Source organism: Protomyctophum parallelum, assembly GCF_964188405.1.
Source record: "Protomyctophum parallelum genome assembly, chromosome: 1".
NCBI classification, from domain to species: Eukaryota; Metazoa; Chordata; class Actinopteri; order Myctophiformes; family Myctophidae; genus Protomyctophum; species Protomyctophum parallelum.
In genome coordinates this window covers 77,146,105-77,161,441 of record NC_139697.1, presented here as the reverse complement: position 1 = coordinate 77,161,441, position 15,337 = coordinate 77,146,105, and the positions used below count along the sequence as shown (strand labels likewise).

Below are 15,337 nucleotides of genomic sequence, written 5' to 3'. Positions count from 1 at the left end.
AATAAATTGCTGACTTTTTGAGTACTGACCTGGATTTTCACTTTCAGCTCCATTTATTCGCTTCGGTTTTCAAACCAAAAGTCTCAATCGGAACATAAAGCGAGTGAGCAGCAAAGGGACACTCAGGTTCTTGCTCACCGCAGTGGCGTGGAGACTGCGATTCAGATACTCGGTGGCTGCGGTGCCACTGGCTTGGCCGGGCGTTCCAATCAAGCACAATAGGCCCCACAATAGGGAATAAGGGTCTATCTCTGCCCCGCCCCGCTCCCATTGTTTGGCGACAGGAGGGGGTGGGGTGGAGGGGAGCGGGGCGGGGCCGAGATAGGAGATTATTGTACAGCCCAATGGTTTGACCAAACATTTGTTTGCTGTGGGGAGGGACCCGAGGGGGGCAGAACACAGCCATCAAAGCTGCGTTCAGACACAAGACCGGTGTCAGACACAAGACTTGTGTCTTGAATGTGTGAACACAATGTAAACAATGGGAGTTTACATGGGACTCAGTTGGGGGGGGGGGGGGGGGGGGGGGGGAATGGTAATGGCAAAAATAATTGTCACATCACATATTCACCCTTTCTAAAGCGGGTTGCTGTACTTAGATAGCTGTTATTACTTATGAAGTAATTCTTAACACACATGGTTTGTTGACTTATGTTAATGTTATTCTGAACTCTGTTTTGATATAATTTCAGTTGGGGAAGATAATGTAAGGTGGGTTTCGGGTCCATTTGGTTTCATTTTACGCTCTCTAGAGTTAAATTATAGTTAAACATCTGCATTACTTTAATTTACTGATGCTCTTGATCTGAGTACCTAAAAAGCAGTTCCAATTCAGCGCCAAACCATAATAAATATATTGCTCATGTTATATATTCTATCCATTCTTGAGTTGTCCTGACTGAAATGGTGGTCCATGGCTCAAATGCCAAATAAATAAATATGATGATGAAGGGTGGAAGGGCAGACGGTGAACGATGTCCACAAACATAAAATGCAGATTTGCAAGGCGCACCTAGTCCGATCCACACCAAACTTGACATAATCACTGTCTGGTCAGGGTCGGGTCATCAGAATAGCCCCGGCTAGGGGGCCCTGGGTGCCACAGGCGCACTGTTGATCCAATCTGCACCAAGAATGGGCACAAACACTGTTCAGGGGTCTGCCATGACAATAGACATACGTCACACACCAGGGGCCACACATGGCTTCCAGGGGGCCCTATAGGATGCGTATTGCTACAATACACACCAAACTTGGTAGCCTACAATTAAACACTTCAAGGGTCTGCCATATAACTAACAGTATAGTCACAACTCACACCAGGGGCCATGGGTGCTTCTGTGAATCTGAATCCATCCCTGAACATAACACATGAAATCACCAACGCATTCCAATAGTAAACCACACAATCAATTATCGATGCACCGATATATCGCTGGATATATCGGCCACACATCGGTATCGGCCGATTGCCATTATCTGTCAATATCGGTATCAGCAAATTATAAAGCTGGCATTAACCGATGGCAGTAGCCGATATTTATATTTAAGCTTACAATTTACATAAAATTAAATTACATAAAACAACAAAAGGTGACATCAGCACCCACAGAGGCAGTACATCTGCAGAAACTGCAACAGAGACTGCCACTCAAGCAAACTAATATTGGTATCGGTATCGGCTAACAGCTAAATTGTTATTTTAAACATAGGTATAGCCCAGATCCTGATAAATTACAATCAATAGCCTATAATAAAACTCCCAGAGTCATGGATGATCAAAAGAAAGTCAGAGCCACGAACCACCCACTGGACGCTACAATAAAATGTAGGCCTAAACTGTAGAGTGTAGACCCAGATAAAAATTGAATGTTATAAAAAGCTGCTGCTTTGTCATGTCTTTTTCTAGCTTTTTAAAAACAGCTCTATTTTTACCTACGAAATGAGTCAAAATTAAAATGGGATAATAATGCCATCAAGCGGCCAAATAGGTGAACTGAAGGCATCAATAGAAAATCTAATCTTTCTTCTTCTTTACATATTTATTGACAATACAAAACGGATGAGAAGTCATTACCACACAGACAGTTTATTGCTGGAACTTATTATTATGTATTTTTGCCCAAATTTGTGCATGTACAACTTACTGGTCTCAACTGCGCATGTTTCTTTCCTTCCATGGAGCAACACGATAAGAGTACTGACGGGCTTGGTTTAGGCTTTTCAAAATAAAAGCGTTGCTGCTGGCTGTGCAGCAGTGCAGTGTGCACTGCTTAGACTGCTATCCGACTCTGTCTGTGACATTGGTTAACTTCTGTCCTGTCATCATCTCATCGGACAACTATTCTATAATGCCTGGATTTGAGTATGGCGATTGTGAGGTGAATTCAATTCACGTTATTCTTTTTCATAAACTAAAGCAAAAAACGAAAACAGGAACAATAAAGTCGCATTGTGTAGTAATAATGAACACTTGCGCTATCGGATGCTGTGCAACCCGTAGGTAACTAACTCGTTTTTTCATTTTTTCGGCACAATGAAGTAGACTCGGCTAAGTGGATAAAGCAGCCATGTTTTGGTCCTTTTTATGTCATTAATGTCACTGTATGGGGCTTTGATTTAGGATGCTAATCAAATCAGCTAGCCGCGAGGCTAAGTGGCTTCTCTTCGCGACACTTGTGTACGCTTTGCGGCAAACAGCTGATACTAGGCTGTGCTGTGGGCGGAAGCAGAGAGATAAGCAACAACAACCACAAGCAAAGCGCATCATCGTCCTAGAATTAAACGAGTAAAAGAGTATTGTTTGATGGTTAATCGCTAAAAATGAGCCGTAAAGACACAGAGCTGAAGATCAGTTTCAGCCCCGGACACGTGGAGGTGGTGGAGGTAATGTAGACAACATGATGATGAAGAGAAACCATGTCTAAAGAGACCAATTCGCAGTGCAAAGCTAGATAAGATAACAACAAATGTTGCCCCAACTGTCCTCGTCTACTCGGAATAACAATGTAGGTTAGATCGACGAGAGGGATCAAGTGGTCAATGATGTTAATAATGATGTTGATGTTGGTGGTCGGAATGAGGTCAGTTTCATGAGGTTTAAAATGCATTTCAATGTTTGAATGATTTATTACAGTACATTTCAAGTACAACTCAATACAAAAACTGTTAACTGTGAGTGGACGACACCATAAAGCATTACACTTTTTTATAATGGGGCCCACCATTTTCAATTCAACATTTCAAAATGTCATTCAGTGGGCCTGAGCTTATAAGCTTAATTTGTTATAGTGTGTGTGTGTGTGTGTGTGTGTGTGTGTGTGTGTGTCTCTTTGCATATTTCAAGTCAATAACAATTTGTCAGGGGAAATAAACTGTTCAAAACTATTATTTGTGTTTCACACCTTGAGTCCAGTCTTAACACATTTCAAATCTAGTTTGGGGACTAGGGCACAAATGGATACAAGTTCTAAGCTACAGTACAAGCTTAACTCGTCACTTTGTGACGCAACGCTGTAAGCTTGTATATCAGCTATTTCTATACAATTATTACATAATATGTAATAATTGTATAGAAATTTTAATTTCAGTTTAGCTTTTAAAAACCAAATAACTTGAATATACAAAGACATTACTGACATATTATGTCAGTAATGTCTTTGTATATTCAAGTTATTTGGTTTTTAAAAGCTAAACTGAAATTAAAATGTATTCATATGCTCATGTTTCCAACAACAGAAACTCAATTAAATCGCAATTATTTGTACGACAACAACGATTAATCGGTTAACTTTAATCTTGTTATCGTGACAGTGCTGCAAAAAGTGCATGTCTATTGTCTACACATATCCATATGGTCGTTCAGGCTGCATTATCCCTATCTATACAGCATTGTGTGCTTCTCTCCGTCTGCCTTAGAGCCTAGAGGCAGTGAATGGCTCACAGAGAGTCACAAGACTGAGCCGGCAAATTTGATTGAGTTAGACTCACTCAGACTTGTGTGTGCTGCATCATTCTCTGCTCTGTTTTCCGATGTTTTGCTTGTAAATGTTGATTAGATTATATTAGCATGACATTGTAATATCTGTGATTTAATTGTAAATCCCTGTGTTTGTCTGGCGTGTCCCTCTCCAGGAGGATGTATCCATCCCGTGTCAAAGGGTTCTGGTGACTGGCGCCACAGGCCTGCTGGGGCGCGCCGTCTACAAGGAGTTCAACAACAACAACTGGCATACTCTGGGGACGGGATACCACCGCGCCCGACCCAGGTTCCTCCGCTGTAACCTATTGGACGAGGACGCGGTCAAAGCTGTCATACAAGACTTCCAGGTAGGTGTCTGTCTATGCCAGGGGTTCTCAACCTGTGGGTCGGAACCCCAGGGGCGTCCCCACATGATGACAGTATGAAGTGATAATTTAAGGACTTTAAAAAAAAATAAGACCATTACTGCATCAAAAGTAATCAACAATGGTCAAACATTGGCCAAATTGAGTCATATTTCATACAGTCTGTTTTCTAGCGAAATTTCAACTAATTTGGCAGCAGTAACATTAGCGTTTTCTCTCAGTTTGTTGATTCTCCATATCCATATGAGTGAAACGGCCAGGATGATTTGTTTATTTTTTAAACACTACTGTTGTTCTAATCTAAATCCTTTAGACCCGTTCTACCAACCTTGAAACGTAGTCCTTAGTTACGGACACCGACATACATACCTAGCCGATCACAGTACTTGCACGCACTGCTTGTGCAAGTAATAAGAAATGGGTACAAATCTTGAAAATAGCCAATCTACAAGCTCACAGTGCCTCGCAGATCTGCTGTTTTCAAAATATTTATCTGTGGAACCGAACCGAGTCAAACTAAATGTAATGCCTCAACTCCTACAATTCTAGGTGCTTGACAGAGCTGTTCAAATCGGATTATTATGGGGGTCACGGCCTGAAAAGGCTGAGAACCTCTATGCCACGGTAACCTACTGGATAATCTATATGACTACACTGTGGTGTTACTGTTCACATAAAATAAAAATATAAGGTATCAAAAAAAGCTACTGGATAAAGAGTTAGGGCTGTCAAACAGGTGTGTGTATTTGCTGAACGATATAGAAATATTGACATTAGGTTGACAAATCAGAAGTTACAGTATGTCATTTCACCATAATGCAGATCTGCTTATCTAAACTTCATTATCTCCATTTGGAAATAATTTATCTCTAGCAATCATTGGGGTTAGACGTAAGGTGGTTATTTAATACTCTTGTTGTCTCAACATGACACCTCTACGAACACAGAAGGTCCATGCAAGACCATTTACCAAAAGTTCTTACATCAGATAGTCAGTAAAAATGAGAACGTTGCTCTTTTGTTTTCCCACCAAGAGGTAAAATTGTTTTAGTACAATGGACCACTTTGTGTTGGCTACATTGCATCCTTTGCAATTGCATATGAGCATGTCGCAATGTCGATGTTGAAACAATCAAACAATATATTGTACAGCCTGTGTGTAAACAAACTGGCCATTGCTACACCAATGTTGCAATGCCTGATTAATACTTAGTTAAACGATGGGTTTTGCAACAAATAATACTTGCTGTCTCAATTTATCTAATTTCCAGCAATTTACTTTATGAAGGATAACCAGAATTCCTATTCCAAACATGTAATATGATTTGAAATGTTATTACCTCCACCAAGGACATACTGTTTTTGCTTCTGTCTATTAGTCGGATAGCACATTTGCACAAAACCTGGGGGGGGGGAATGTTGGTCCCGGGCCATGGGCGAAGTGATGGACTTTTCATGCTGATTGGCCAAAAGGGGACATGCACAAAAATGTTTGAAAAAGTTTTGAATAAATTAACATAACAGGCAGCAGAATGCTTTGAAAAAAGGTTTATTGTGGACCCAGAAAGAATTAATTTGCTGGTCACACAGTTTCATTGCCAAGTTATCAGTCTCCAACTTCCACCTTTCTTCTGGTTTTTATATGTAATTTTACTAAAATGTATTCTTTCTGTTTCCATTGCAAACCTATCAGCCAGATGTGATTGTCCACTGTGCTGCAGAGAGGAGGCCAGACGTGGTTGAACGACACACTGAGGCAGCGGTCAACCTTAACGTACACGCCTCGGGGACACTTGCCAAGGAGGCAGGTGTGTAAAGCTCTGACATGATGCCTCTCTCCCTTTTATTCTGTCTGTCTTGTTTGCCCAATTATCCTCTTGCTTTTTCTCTGTACATGGAATTAACTTTGCGTCTGTGTGTGTGTGTGCGTATGTGTGTGCGTGCAGCATTAAACCCTAGAATATTCCTGATCTACATCAGTACTGACTATGTGTTTGATGGCCGCAACCCCCCCTATGGAGAGGATGATGCACCAAACCCTCTCAATCTCTATGGCAAAAGCAAACTGGAGGGTGAGAGGGAGACACTCCGACACTGCCCAGGTAACTCACCGTCTGTATCTAAAACATGTTGGTTCACCTGACTGTTGCTTTGTGTTCATCCAAGCATTATATACATGGTATTTGGAAATAACTGTGGTGTAAGTTCTAGAATTAGTTATTTAAGCTTACTTATTTATTTAAACGTCTACCCACTGTTATGGAAATCAATATACTGCCATCCGGGTGAATGTATATCTTAGAAGTTTATTCAGAAGAACGGCAACAAACAAACAACATCTCTCAGTCTAGCAGGCTTAGCCTGTATCCCTCAACATTCTCTCTCAGTTCCATCTCTCTCTCGTGGACTCGTGGTCTCCCTCCCACCAGTCCCTTAGCTTCCTCCTAGGTCCTCTCTTATACCCCAATAGCAGATCCACACATTTACATGACCATTACAAAGGTACAATACAATGGCTGTCGGCCCCCTCCTGAGACAGGAACTACCTAGTGATACCTATTCAGGCCCAGCAGGGTCTCATAACAAACAATAGGTGTGACATAGCCTTTTACATACAACTTGATTGGATTGAGACAGGCTTTCCGGCCAAGGTGTCGGTGCTCACAGACACGACTAGACAGACTAGCATGGAACCATATACTATATAGATTTGAGTCTTCATATTTCCCACAACACCACCCTATCCCAAATTCAGCCGATTAGTGCAGGCATCTTCAAGGCTTTTCAGGCCAAGGAACCCTAGCAGAGAGAGTGGAAGCTGGGAGGCAACCCCACTTGTGTTCCAGATTCAACTTTTTTATAGATGGATTCATAGACTTGTTTAACAGCACTATCATCAGTGTTGTCTAAATTAGTTGTTTGTTTATCTTTTCTAAATAATGTTTTATTCATGTTCATGTGTACTTTCAGTCATTTAACCACTTAAACCACAGTAAACTTGACCTGATTTTGCTCTGTACTTGCTCTGTCTATCTAGTGCTACTTGTTAGCCCCAGGTTGGAGATTAATTCCACAAATAATTAAACAATTAGAGTTAGCAGGCTGTTGGTTTTTGTATGCCTCAAATATGTGGCTGGGAAACACATACACACACACAAAGTCGAGCTATACCGAACAGTTTAAAGCTTCGAAACTGCATTGATGAGATTAATATCCAAATGCTGAACCAACATTCACATGATCCTGCAGCCGTTCTTCATTCTGTTTAAGGGTTTGCAATCTAGGGTGAGATGATTATCAACATTCATCACTAGTTATGAAATCTCTGTCAATGTAAAGGTGATTGAGTGTACCTGTACATGGCAATACATCCAATCTCTCTATCTGATAGTCGGACATCTTGTTTAGTGTTTTTCCTGTAGATACGCTATACATTTAATTAATAGCACCAATTGTAGAGACACCTGTCAATGGAATATAACATGGCATGTTAAAACCAATGGTGATTGATTTGTATGTCTTTGCGTGTGTGTGTGTGTGCGTGCACTGCAGGTGCAGCTATCCTTCGTGTACCTATCCTCTATGGGGAGGTGGAGCGTGTGTCTGAGAGTGCCGTGACGGTGTTGTGGGATCGAGTCCAGGAGGGGGCAGCAGAGAGCTGCACGCTGGACCACTGCCAGCAGAGGTTTCCAACTGATGTCAGAGATGTGGCTGCAGTCTGCCGGAAGCTAGCGGAGAGGAGGCTCCAGGTCTGTTTCACTGCCTGTAGCAAACTAGCAGATATTTAAAAAATGTCTTCTAAATCCTCCAGTTTTCTGAAATAAATATTTTCACGATTTCTCAAAAATAGCAGACCTACAAGCTCGTAGCGTGCCACTCGGTGGCGCGCTATGAGCTTGTAGATCTGATATTTTTCAATAGCTAAATTTATAACATGTTTAAAACACCAAAAGGGTTCCCGCCCAAAATGGGTTAAGTATGTGATGCAACCAGCTGCAAATAAGTAAATAAAGGTAAACGAGTGTCACCGATACGAATGCTCCATAAGTTCATATATGAAGATTGGAGACGCCATATACGGAGCGTGTCACGAGGCGTGATGGACTGACGACCATATATGGTGGCGTGAAGGGTCACGAGGCGTGATGGATTGACGTCTATATATGGTGGTGTGACGGAGTCACTGACATGTTTGGCAGGTTTTCATAGTAATCTGCGACCTACAGTCGCAATATAACGCCATACTTGGCCCCAACAATTCCCCCAAGCACAGGTGTGTGTGTGTGAAGTCGTCAGGAGATGGACTCATGGTCCCAGGACAGCTTGTGAAGAGCCGGTCCGATATTGTCTTGAGCAAGTAGGAAATATTCAAGAATCAGCTGCTGGAACCATTGCACCCTGCTGCACAAAGATATAGCATGTACACTACAGTATACTTTTCATTAGCTGGCCACAAGTCTGTGATCCCTTTGTGATCTGTATGACAGAGACAATTCCTCATTTATTTTTATTACATTCTTCCCCCGAAACAAGGGCCATATAAAACCTCTGAAATGCTCAACTATAGACTTATTCAGAAACGGGTCTCATGGTTGCAGCTTACTAGAGATGCTCCGATCAGGTTTTTTGGGGCCGATCACCGATCACTGAAAACAGTATAGGCCGATACCGATATTGCCGATACCGACCGATCACAGCGTCGTGAAATCCATACATTTTCCCATTGTGTAGCATTATATACTTACTCTATTTATTTAATGAATGACTCTTCTTACACATCATTCACATTGCAAGTATAAAAATTAGGAGATGAGAAAGTATCATGAATTGACAACCGTTTATTGCAGGCTGAGGCAACATGCAATATTTCACTCTAGACTCTCTTAGAGACAATTTGGAGTTTAGCTACAAGCTTTTGTATGGAAAGAAGTCATACTCAGAAAAACAATGAGAATAAGAACTGTACACTGTCACATGTGCAACTGCAACATTCTCTCTAGAGACACTCTAAGTATGCAAAGTTCACAGCATTAGCAATAAACAAATTACAAAAACAACAACGAGAATAAGAACTGTGTATACTGTGTCTGTCACATGTGCAACTGCAACATCTAGTTGTCTCTACTAGTGCAACATTCTCTCTAGCGACACTCTGTCTTGGAGACAACATGGAGCTTATATTTAATTATACTGTAGCTTTCCTGTGAAAAATAAACTCAAAGTTCTCAAACTATTACTGCAACAGGTTACAGGCAGCCAAACCAAAATAAAATAGTTTCAAGGTTATTTATCTGCATGTAGGATAAGACAGGATAAGTATGCAAAGTTCACAGCATTAGCAATTAACAAAATAAAACCCCAATGAGAATAAGTACAAAAAATAACAAAAATAACTGTACACTAGCTGTCACATGTACAATTGCAACATTCTCTCTAGTAGTCTCTACTAGTGCAACATTCTCTCTAGAGACACTGTCTTGGAGACAGTACAGCTTTGAGCTTATATTCAATTATACTGTAGCAGCTTTCCTGTCAAAAATCTAACTGCAACAGGTTACAGGCAGCCAAAATAAAATAGGAAAAAAAAAAAAACATGAATGCAACAATCTAGGCCTATCTATTTCAGCTGAGGTAGTTCCTGTCTGTGGCCTTTAGAGGAGTAGGGAGAGAGCCGTGAGCAATAAAGTAAAGTGCACAGTAAATACTTTTTAAGAAAAACAAAAAAACATTGCAGCTCAATCTGTAGGCCTGGCTATATCTCCTGTCATCATTTCAGCTGAGACATTACTGTAGACTTTTAGGAAGATGGGGCAGGTGGGGGGGCGGTTAGGTCAGCTTGCTTCTGATTAAGCAGCATGATTGGCAGGTTTGCCTTGCAAAATATAAGCATCTCAGCATTTTTTGCAGTTAACCTGTTCCTCTTCTCATCAATAATAAGACCTGCTGTACTGAAAAGGCGCTCACTATCTACGCTTGTGCAAGGTGCACTGAGATAGGCTCGTGCTGCTTGTGCGAGAGCAGGAAAGCGACCTGCATTGGCCTTCCAATAATCAAGTGGCGTGATTGTGGGTTGTTTGGTTGTTTTATCTATTTTTACAACTGCCTCTGATAGGTAAAGAGCAATCTGTGATGATATTGCGTCGTTGCCGTCAGCTTCATTTTGCCCATCCTCAGCCAACAGTTCATCATACATAGCATGCAAGCCAGTCCATGGTACCTTCTGTGGGGGCTCAGAGCTGCTTGCTGCAGAACTGCCCTCACCAACCTGTTGCACCTCAGCAGGGGCCCGGCCCAGGATGTCAGAAAGCAGCCCACGGATCTGTAGCTTGAGTGCGGCGTTGAAAAATCTGTCTTTATACCTTTATATTAGAAGAGAACAATAGAAATAAATAAACATTAATTAATTCATGATGGATTAATTTCATAGGTTTTGATTAGTCATGGGCTTGCCTGGCCTCATACTAGCATATTCCAAAATTCCAAATGAGTTTACTTTTTATTCTAGTTTCTATTATTAACTGTACATTTTCAAATGGAAAATGAGGGAGATGCAAACCATCCTACACTACAGTATAGCCACAACACTATTGTAATGTTAACAGTTATCTTTAATTAAGCATAGCCCCATATATCAAACTAATAAAATTAATCACACACACACACACACACACACACACACACACACACACACACACACACACACACACACACACACACACACACACACACACACACACACACACACACACACACACGCGTGAAGTAGGCCTAGGCTAGTTCTCACCTTGGATCGAGCAGTGTTGAGATTGTGTACAGGCTCTCAGATTCAATGGCACTGAATCTCTTCTTGACAGATTCCAAGAGTGTGGCTTTGACGGTTTTCACACCATTGTCAGTCTCTTTTTCTTGCTCCATAAGACGAATCAAAGCTTTGATGGATGGAATGACATCTGCAGCCGAAGAAGTGGATTTGCATATGTCTTTTGTGAGCTCATCAAAGGGGTTAAGCAGTGAAATCAGATTCTCAACCAATCTCCACTGGTTGTTGGTGTACTCGGCAGGGAGGTCATAGTCGGTGGCATAAGCAACGAGGGCACGTTTCTGTTCCAGCACACTCCTTAACATGGCAACGGTGCTGTTCCACCGTGTGGGGACATCCTGCTGCAGGCGTTTGAGCTGCTGCTCCGGGGGGTTCACTTCTCTCTGAATATCGAACAGTCGGGAGTAGGCAAGATTAGAATGTTTAAAATGTCCAACGATGCGTCGCCCAATTGCGATGATATCAGTGACGGCACGCTGTGACAAAACCCCCTCATGCACAGCGAGTTGGAGTGTGTGCGCCATGCACGGTAGGCTTGGGAAACCTGCATCCCTCATAGCCTTCTCCATGTTCCTAGCGTTATCCCGTAGAATAGCATGTACCTTTCCATTCGGGATGCCCCATGTTAAGAACATGGATGTGAAGGTGTTCGCAATATTCTCCGCAGTGTGAGACCCGGGGAACTCCTGTGAGTGAAGCACAACTCTCTTCAGCTCGAAACTTTCATCAATAAACTGCGCGGTTAGGCTCAGCATGGACATGGGGCTTACACTGGAACTCCAAATGTCACTCGTAAAGCTAATTGACACTGTCTTGTCGTCCTGCATAAGGCTTTCGATGTGCTTGTGTAGATTTTGGTACAACTCGGGAAGGCATACGTCAGTGAAATATTTACGACCTGGGAGTGTGTATCGGGGATCCAGGCAGTTAACAAGGCGTTTGAAACCTATGTCTTCCACTACAGACAGCGGCTGATGATCAAGGCATATGAATTCCATTACCTTTTTATGAATTGTTTTTTTCCTTCCGTCGTTGGTGTAGGGCAGGTGTCGTTTATATGTCTCTGTTACACTCAGTTGAGTGAGTGGGGTTTGGGTTGCTGCGCGTTCCTTCACTCTCTCTGCCTTAGCAGCAGCGGCGACGCTCGCCAACTTTTTATACTCTGCATGCTCCTTGGGGTGTATGTTGGTCAAATGTCTTATCAGGTTCGTTGTGTTGAAATTCTTTTGTAGCGCTCCTCCTCGGGGTACGTCCTTTTCACACATGTTGCAAACTGCGAGTTTGGTGTCCTTTTCTGACACAGTAAACCACTTCCAAACCGGCGACGCCATTTTCAATGCTTTTGTTTTCCTTTATTTTCTTCCTCCTCTGTTCTCTCTCTCTCCCGCGCGCGGTCTATCTCCCGCCTACCTTTCTGAGAGTCACTTTTTCGCAACTTTTTCACGCCCCCTTAAAGGAGACTCACTGTCCCACTGTCTGTTTTGATCGGGCATTTTGATCGGCAATTTTGATTTATTTTGAGAATCCGATCCGATCCGATACAGGCATTATCGGCCGATCATGATCGGTGGCCGATCGATCGGCGCATCTCTACAGCTTACGTATTTCCTGTAGGCGGAGCCGACATAACTGCGGGGTAAACCCGCACCTCTTCTACTAGGTGAATGGTAGAGTGACTGATGTACAGTCTGCCTCAAACGTTACTCTTTTACCTGCTTTTTACTAACTTTACAAAGATGCCCAGAACATCGGGATGAACCCGTGTAGTTTATCCAACAGTAGTGGCAACATTCCAAAAAAGAAAAGAAAAAAGGAATGTCAAAATATCCACCGCGGTGAGACAAAGCAGTGAAAGGTCCTGAAAGATGCATAACGTCAGTCTTACCTAATACCCAATCTTTCTGTTTTATGAACACAAGGCTGCTGTACTTTATACCTCCGGTCTCAGCCAACGCGGTGGATATTTTGACATTCCGTTTTTTGTTTAGTTTTTTTAAATGTTGCCAGTGCCACTACAGTTGGAGCAGCTATAAACTACACAGGTTCATCCCGATGTTCTGGGCATCTAAGTGTTAGTAAAAAGCAGGTAAAAGACTAACGTTTGAGGCAGACTGTACATCAGTCACTCTACCGTTCACCTAGTAGAAGAGGTGCGGGTTTACCCTGCAGTTATGTCTGCTCCGCCTACAGGAAATACGTAAGCTGCGACCTTGAGACCTGTTTCTGAATTTGTCTATACTGCTCTGACTGGTTCCATTGTCGTCCATTTCCTCTCTCTTTTTGAGCGTAATTTCTACCACCTACACTGTTTACTGAGCATAAATAGTAAATATAATCCCACAAGTTGGATTTTAAGATGAAGATGTCTTTGGACTGATACCACTGTTCTGTTGTTTCCTGGGTGACTTCCTGAAAGGGACATGCAATGACATGGTCTTCATGGTATTTTTATTCTTCCTCCTCTCTCTCTCTAGGATCCATCTATCCGTGGAATTTTCCACTATTCGGCTAAAGAACAGATGACCAAATATGAGATGGCCGTTGCCATTGCCCAGGCTTTCAACTTGCCCAGTAATCATCTCATACCGGTAAGTGTTGCACACCCACTTACAGACGGCACACTATAAGATTACAAATAATACACTATATAGCCTACTGTACTGTGTAAACGCACTACACACTACACAAATAAGAACTGATAAGAACCAGAGCGAAACTGGGCAAAGGAAAACGCGAAGGCAGCCTTCAGGAGAATTGCCTTTTTCCAAACTCCTGAAGTTGAACACATTTTGTGTTGAAATAATTTGTTTAGAAATCCATGTCTTACACCTTCAGTAGCTATGAAAACAGCTGATCTACAAGCTCCTGTTGAGTTTGTAGATCCGCAATTATTCTGCAAACAAGTGCCCTTTTTAGGGGATTTCAGACCTTGCCTCTAACATTTTCTGCACGTCCCTGCACCCCCTCTCCTCTGATGTTCAGTACATGGTGTCTTATTCTGTACCAGTGGTCATAATCCACGAAGAGAACCTTTTTTTTGTCCCCTTGTGTCTTGCTATGATCCCTCCCTTCAATGTTTCTGGTCTCTCCTCTCGTGTCTCTAGCTGACAGAGCAGCCAGCAGGTGCAGGGGCCCAGCGGCCGCAAAACGCCCAGTTGGAGTGCTCCCGACTTGAGCTGCTAGGACTTGGCGTGCAGCCTCGGCCCTTCCATACCGCCATCACCGACTGCCTCTGGCCTTTCCTCTCCGACAAACGCTGGAGACAGACGGTCTTTCATTGAGGGGGGCGATGGCGAGATATGTGGGGAGAAGGAGAAAGGAACATGGTATGAGTGGATATTGCAGTGGGAGGGTGTTAAACCTCGTTCATATTTAGTCGCACGCCGGTGTCGTGCAACGAAAAGAGACGGATATGCTATTTCCGGTGCGTGACACATGCACACAACTAACTACAACTACAACTTACCTTAGGCTTTATGTTGAGATAGAGAAAGACAGGGGGTGAGTTTCCAATTGTAAAAAAAACACAGAAAGCAAGTAGATGAACCCGCCATCTTCCATGCACCCAAGCCAAGACTAATTGGCTTCCCTTCACTTCCCTGCTCCTGTATCCACTGTGGACCTGGACCTGCTTCGTATCTGTTGTTAAGGTGCCCACACACCGTTTCGGTGTAATAGCTTTCCACATGGTAGCCCAAAGTGGGTCAAATCGTTTGTTGCGTGCATCGTGGGTCATTCAATTTGACGGGGTCCAGCACGGCTGCATGTCTACGAGGCGATCCTTGTAGGTTACGACGGACAGCCATCAATATTAAAAGAATAAAAGTAAAATAAAGTTTGAATGTGTTGGAAACTTCTACCGTGTCTAACTGCCGGTAGTAGGGGTGATAATAATGACAACAATAATAATAAAACTTTAGTCAATGTACATTTGCACATTAACGCTGTATTAATTATAGGCAAATGTAAATTACATTTACCTATAATTAATACAGCGTTGTGTCATGCCCAGGGGGGCACAGACTGAGCAGACCAGAGGTCCGGTGGACCTTCTGATTCCCAGAGGGCCTCAGTCGATTCATGACAAATGGCTGTAGATATTATCGGCTGTATTTGGAGAATTGGGTTGGCAACCCCATGTTGTCTTCTCCTGCCAAGTTGAGAACAAAT

At 42.6% G+C, this 15,337-nt stretch overlaps 1 protein-coding gene across 3 annotated transcripts; it reads left to right on the top strand.

Annotated features, from left to right (window-relative positions):
• The first annotated feature begins 2,248 nt into the window (after positions 1-2,248).
• On the top strand, positions 2,249-14,991 carry LOC310867690 (methionine adenosyltransferase 2 subunit beta-like). Of its 3 annotated transcripts, none has more exons than XM_083777808.1 (7): positions 2,249-2,381; positions 4,135-4,329; positions 6,041-6,155; positions 6,294-6,449; positions 7,900-8,096; positions 13,642-13,755; positions 14,272-14,990. In XM_083777808.1, the coding sequence occupies exons 1-7, from the start codon at positions 2,352-2,354 to the stop codon at positions 14,446-14,448; spliced, it is 984 nt and encodes a 327-aa protein (XP_083633934.1). In that variant the 5' UTR covers positions 2,249-2,351; the 3' UTR covers positions 14,449-14,990. The 3 variants fall into 3 exon arrangements, with proteins under 3 accessions (XP_083633934.1, XP_083633935.1, XP_083633933.1); XM_083777809.1 differs by having other exon boundaries at positions 2,296-2,376; positions 14,272-14,991; XM_083777807.1 differs by lacking the exon at positions 2,249-2,381 and adding an exon at positions 2,594-2,886 and having other exon boundaries at positions 14,272-14,991.
• Positions 14,992-15,337: the final 346 nt, after the last annotated feature.

What these genes read in the sequence shown, in the direction of transcription:
- LOC310867690 (XM_083777807.1), top strand. Translation starts at nt 2,824, where the DNA reads ATGAGCCGTAAAGACACAGAGCTGAAGATCAGTTTCAGCCCCGGACAC. An exon ending in GACACTCCGACACTGCCCAG is followed by an intron (nt 6,450 to 7,899) that starts GTAACTCACCGT and finishes CGTGCACTGCAG; the next exon opens with GTGCAGCTATCCTTCGTGTA. An exon ending in CCAGTAATCATCTCATACCG is followed by an intron (nt 13,756 to 14,271) that starts GTAAGTGTTGCA and finishes TCGTGTCTCTAG; the next exon opens with CTGACAGAGCAGCCAGCAGG.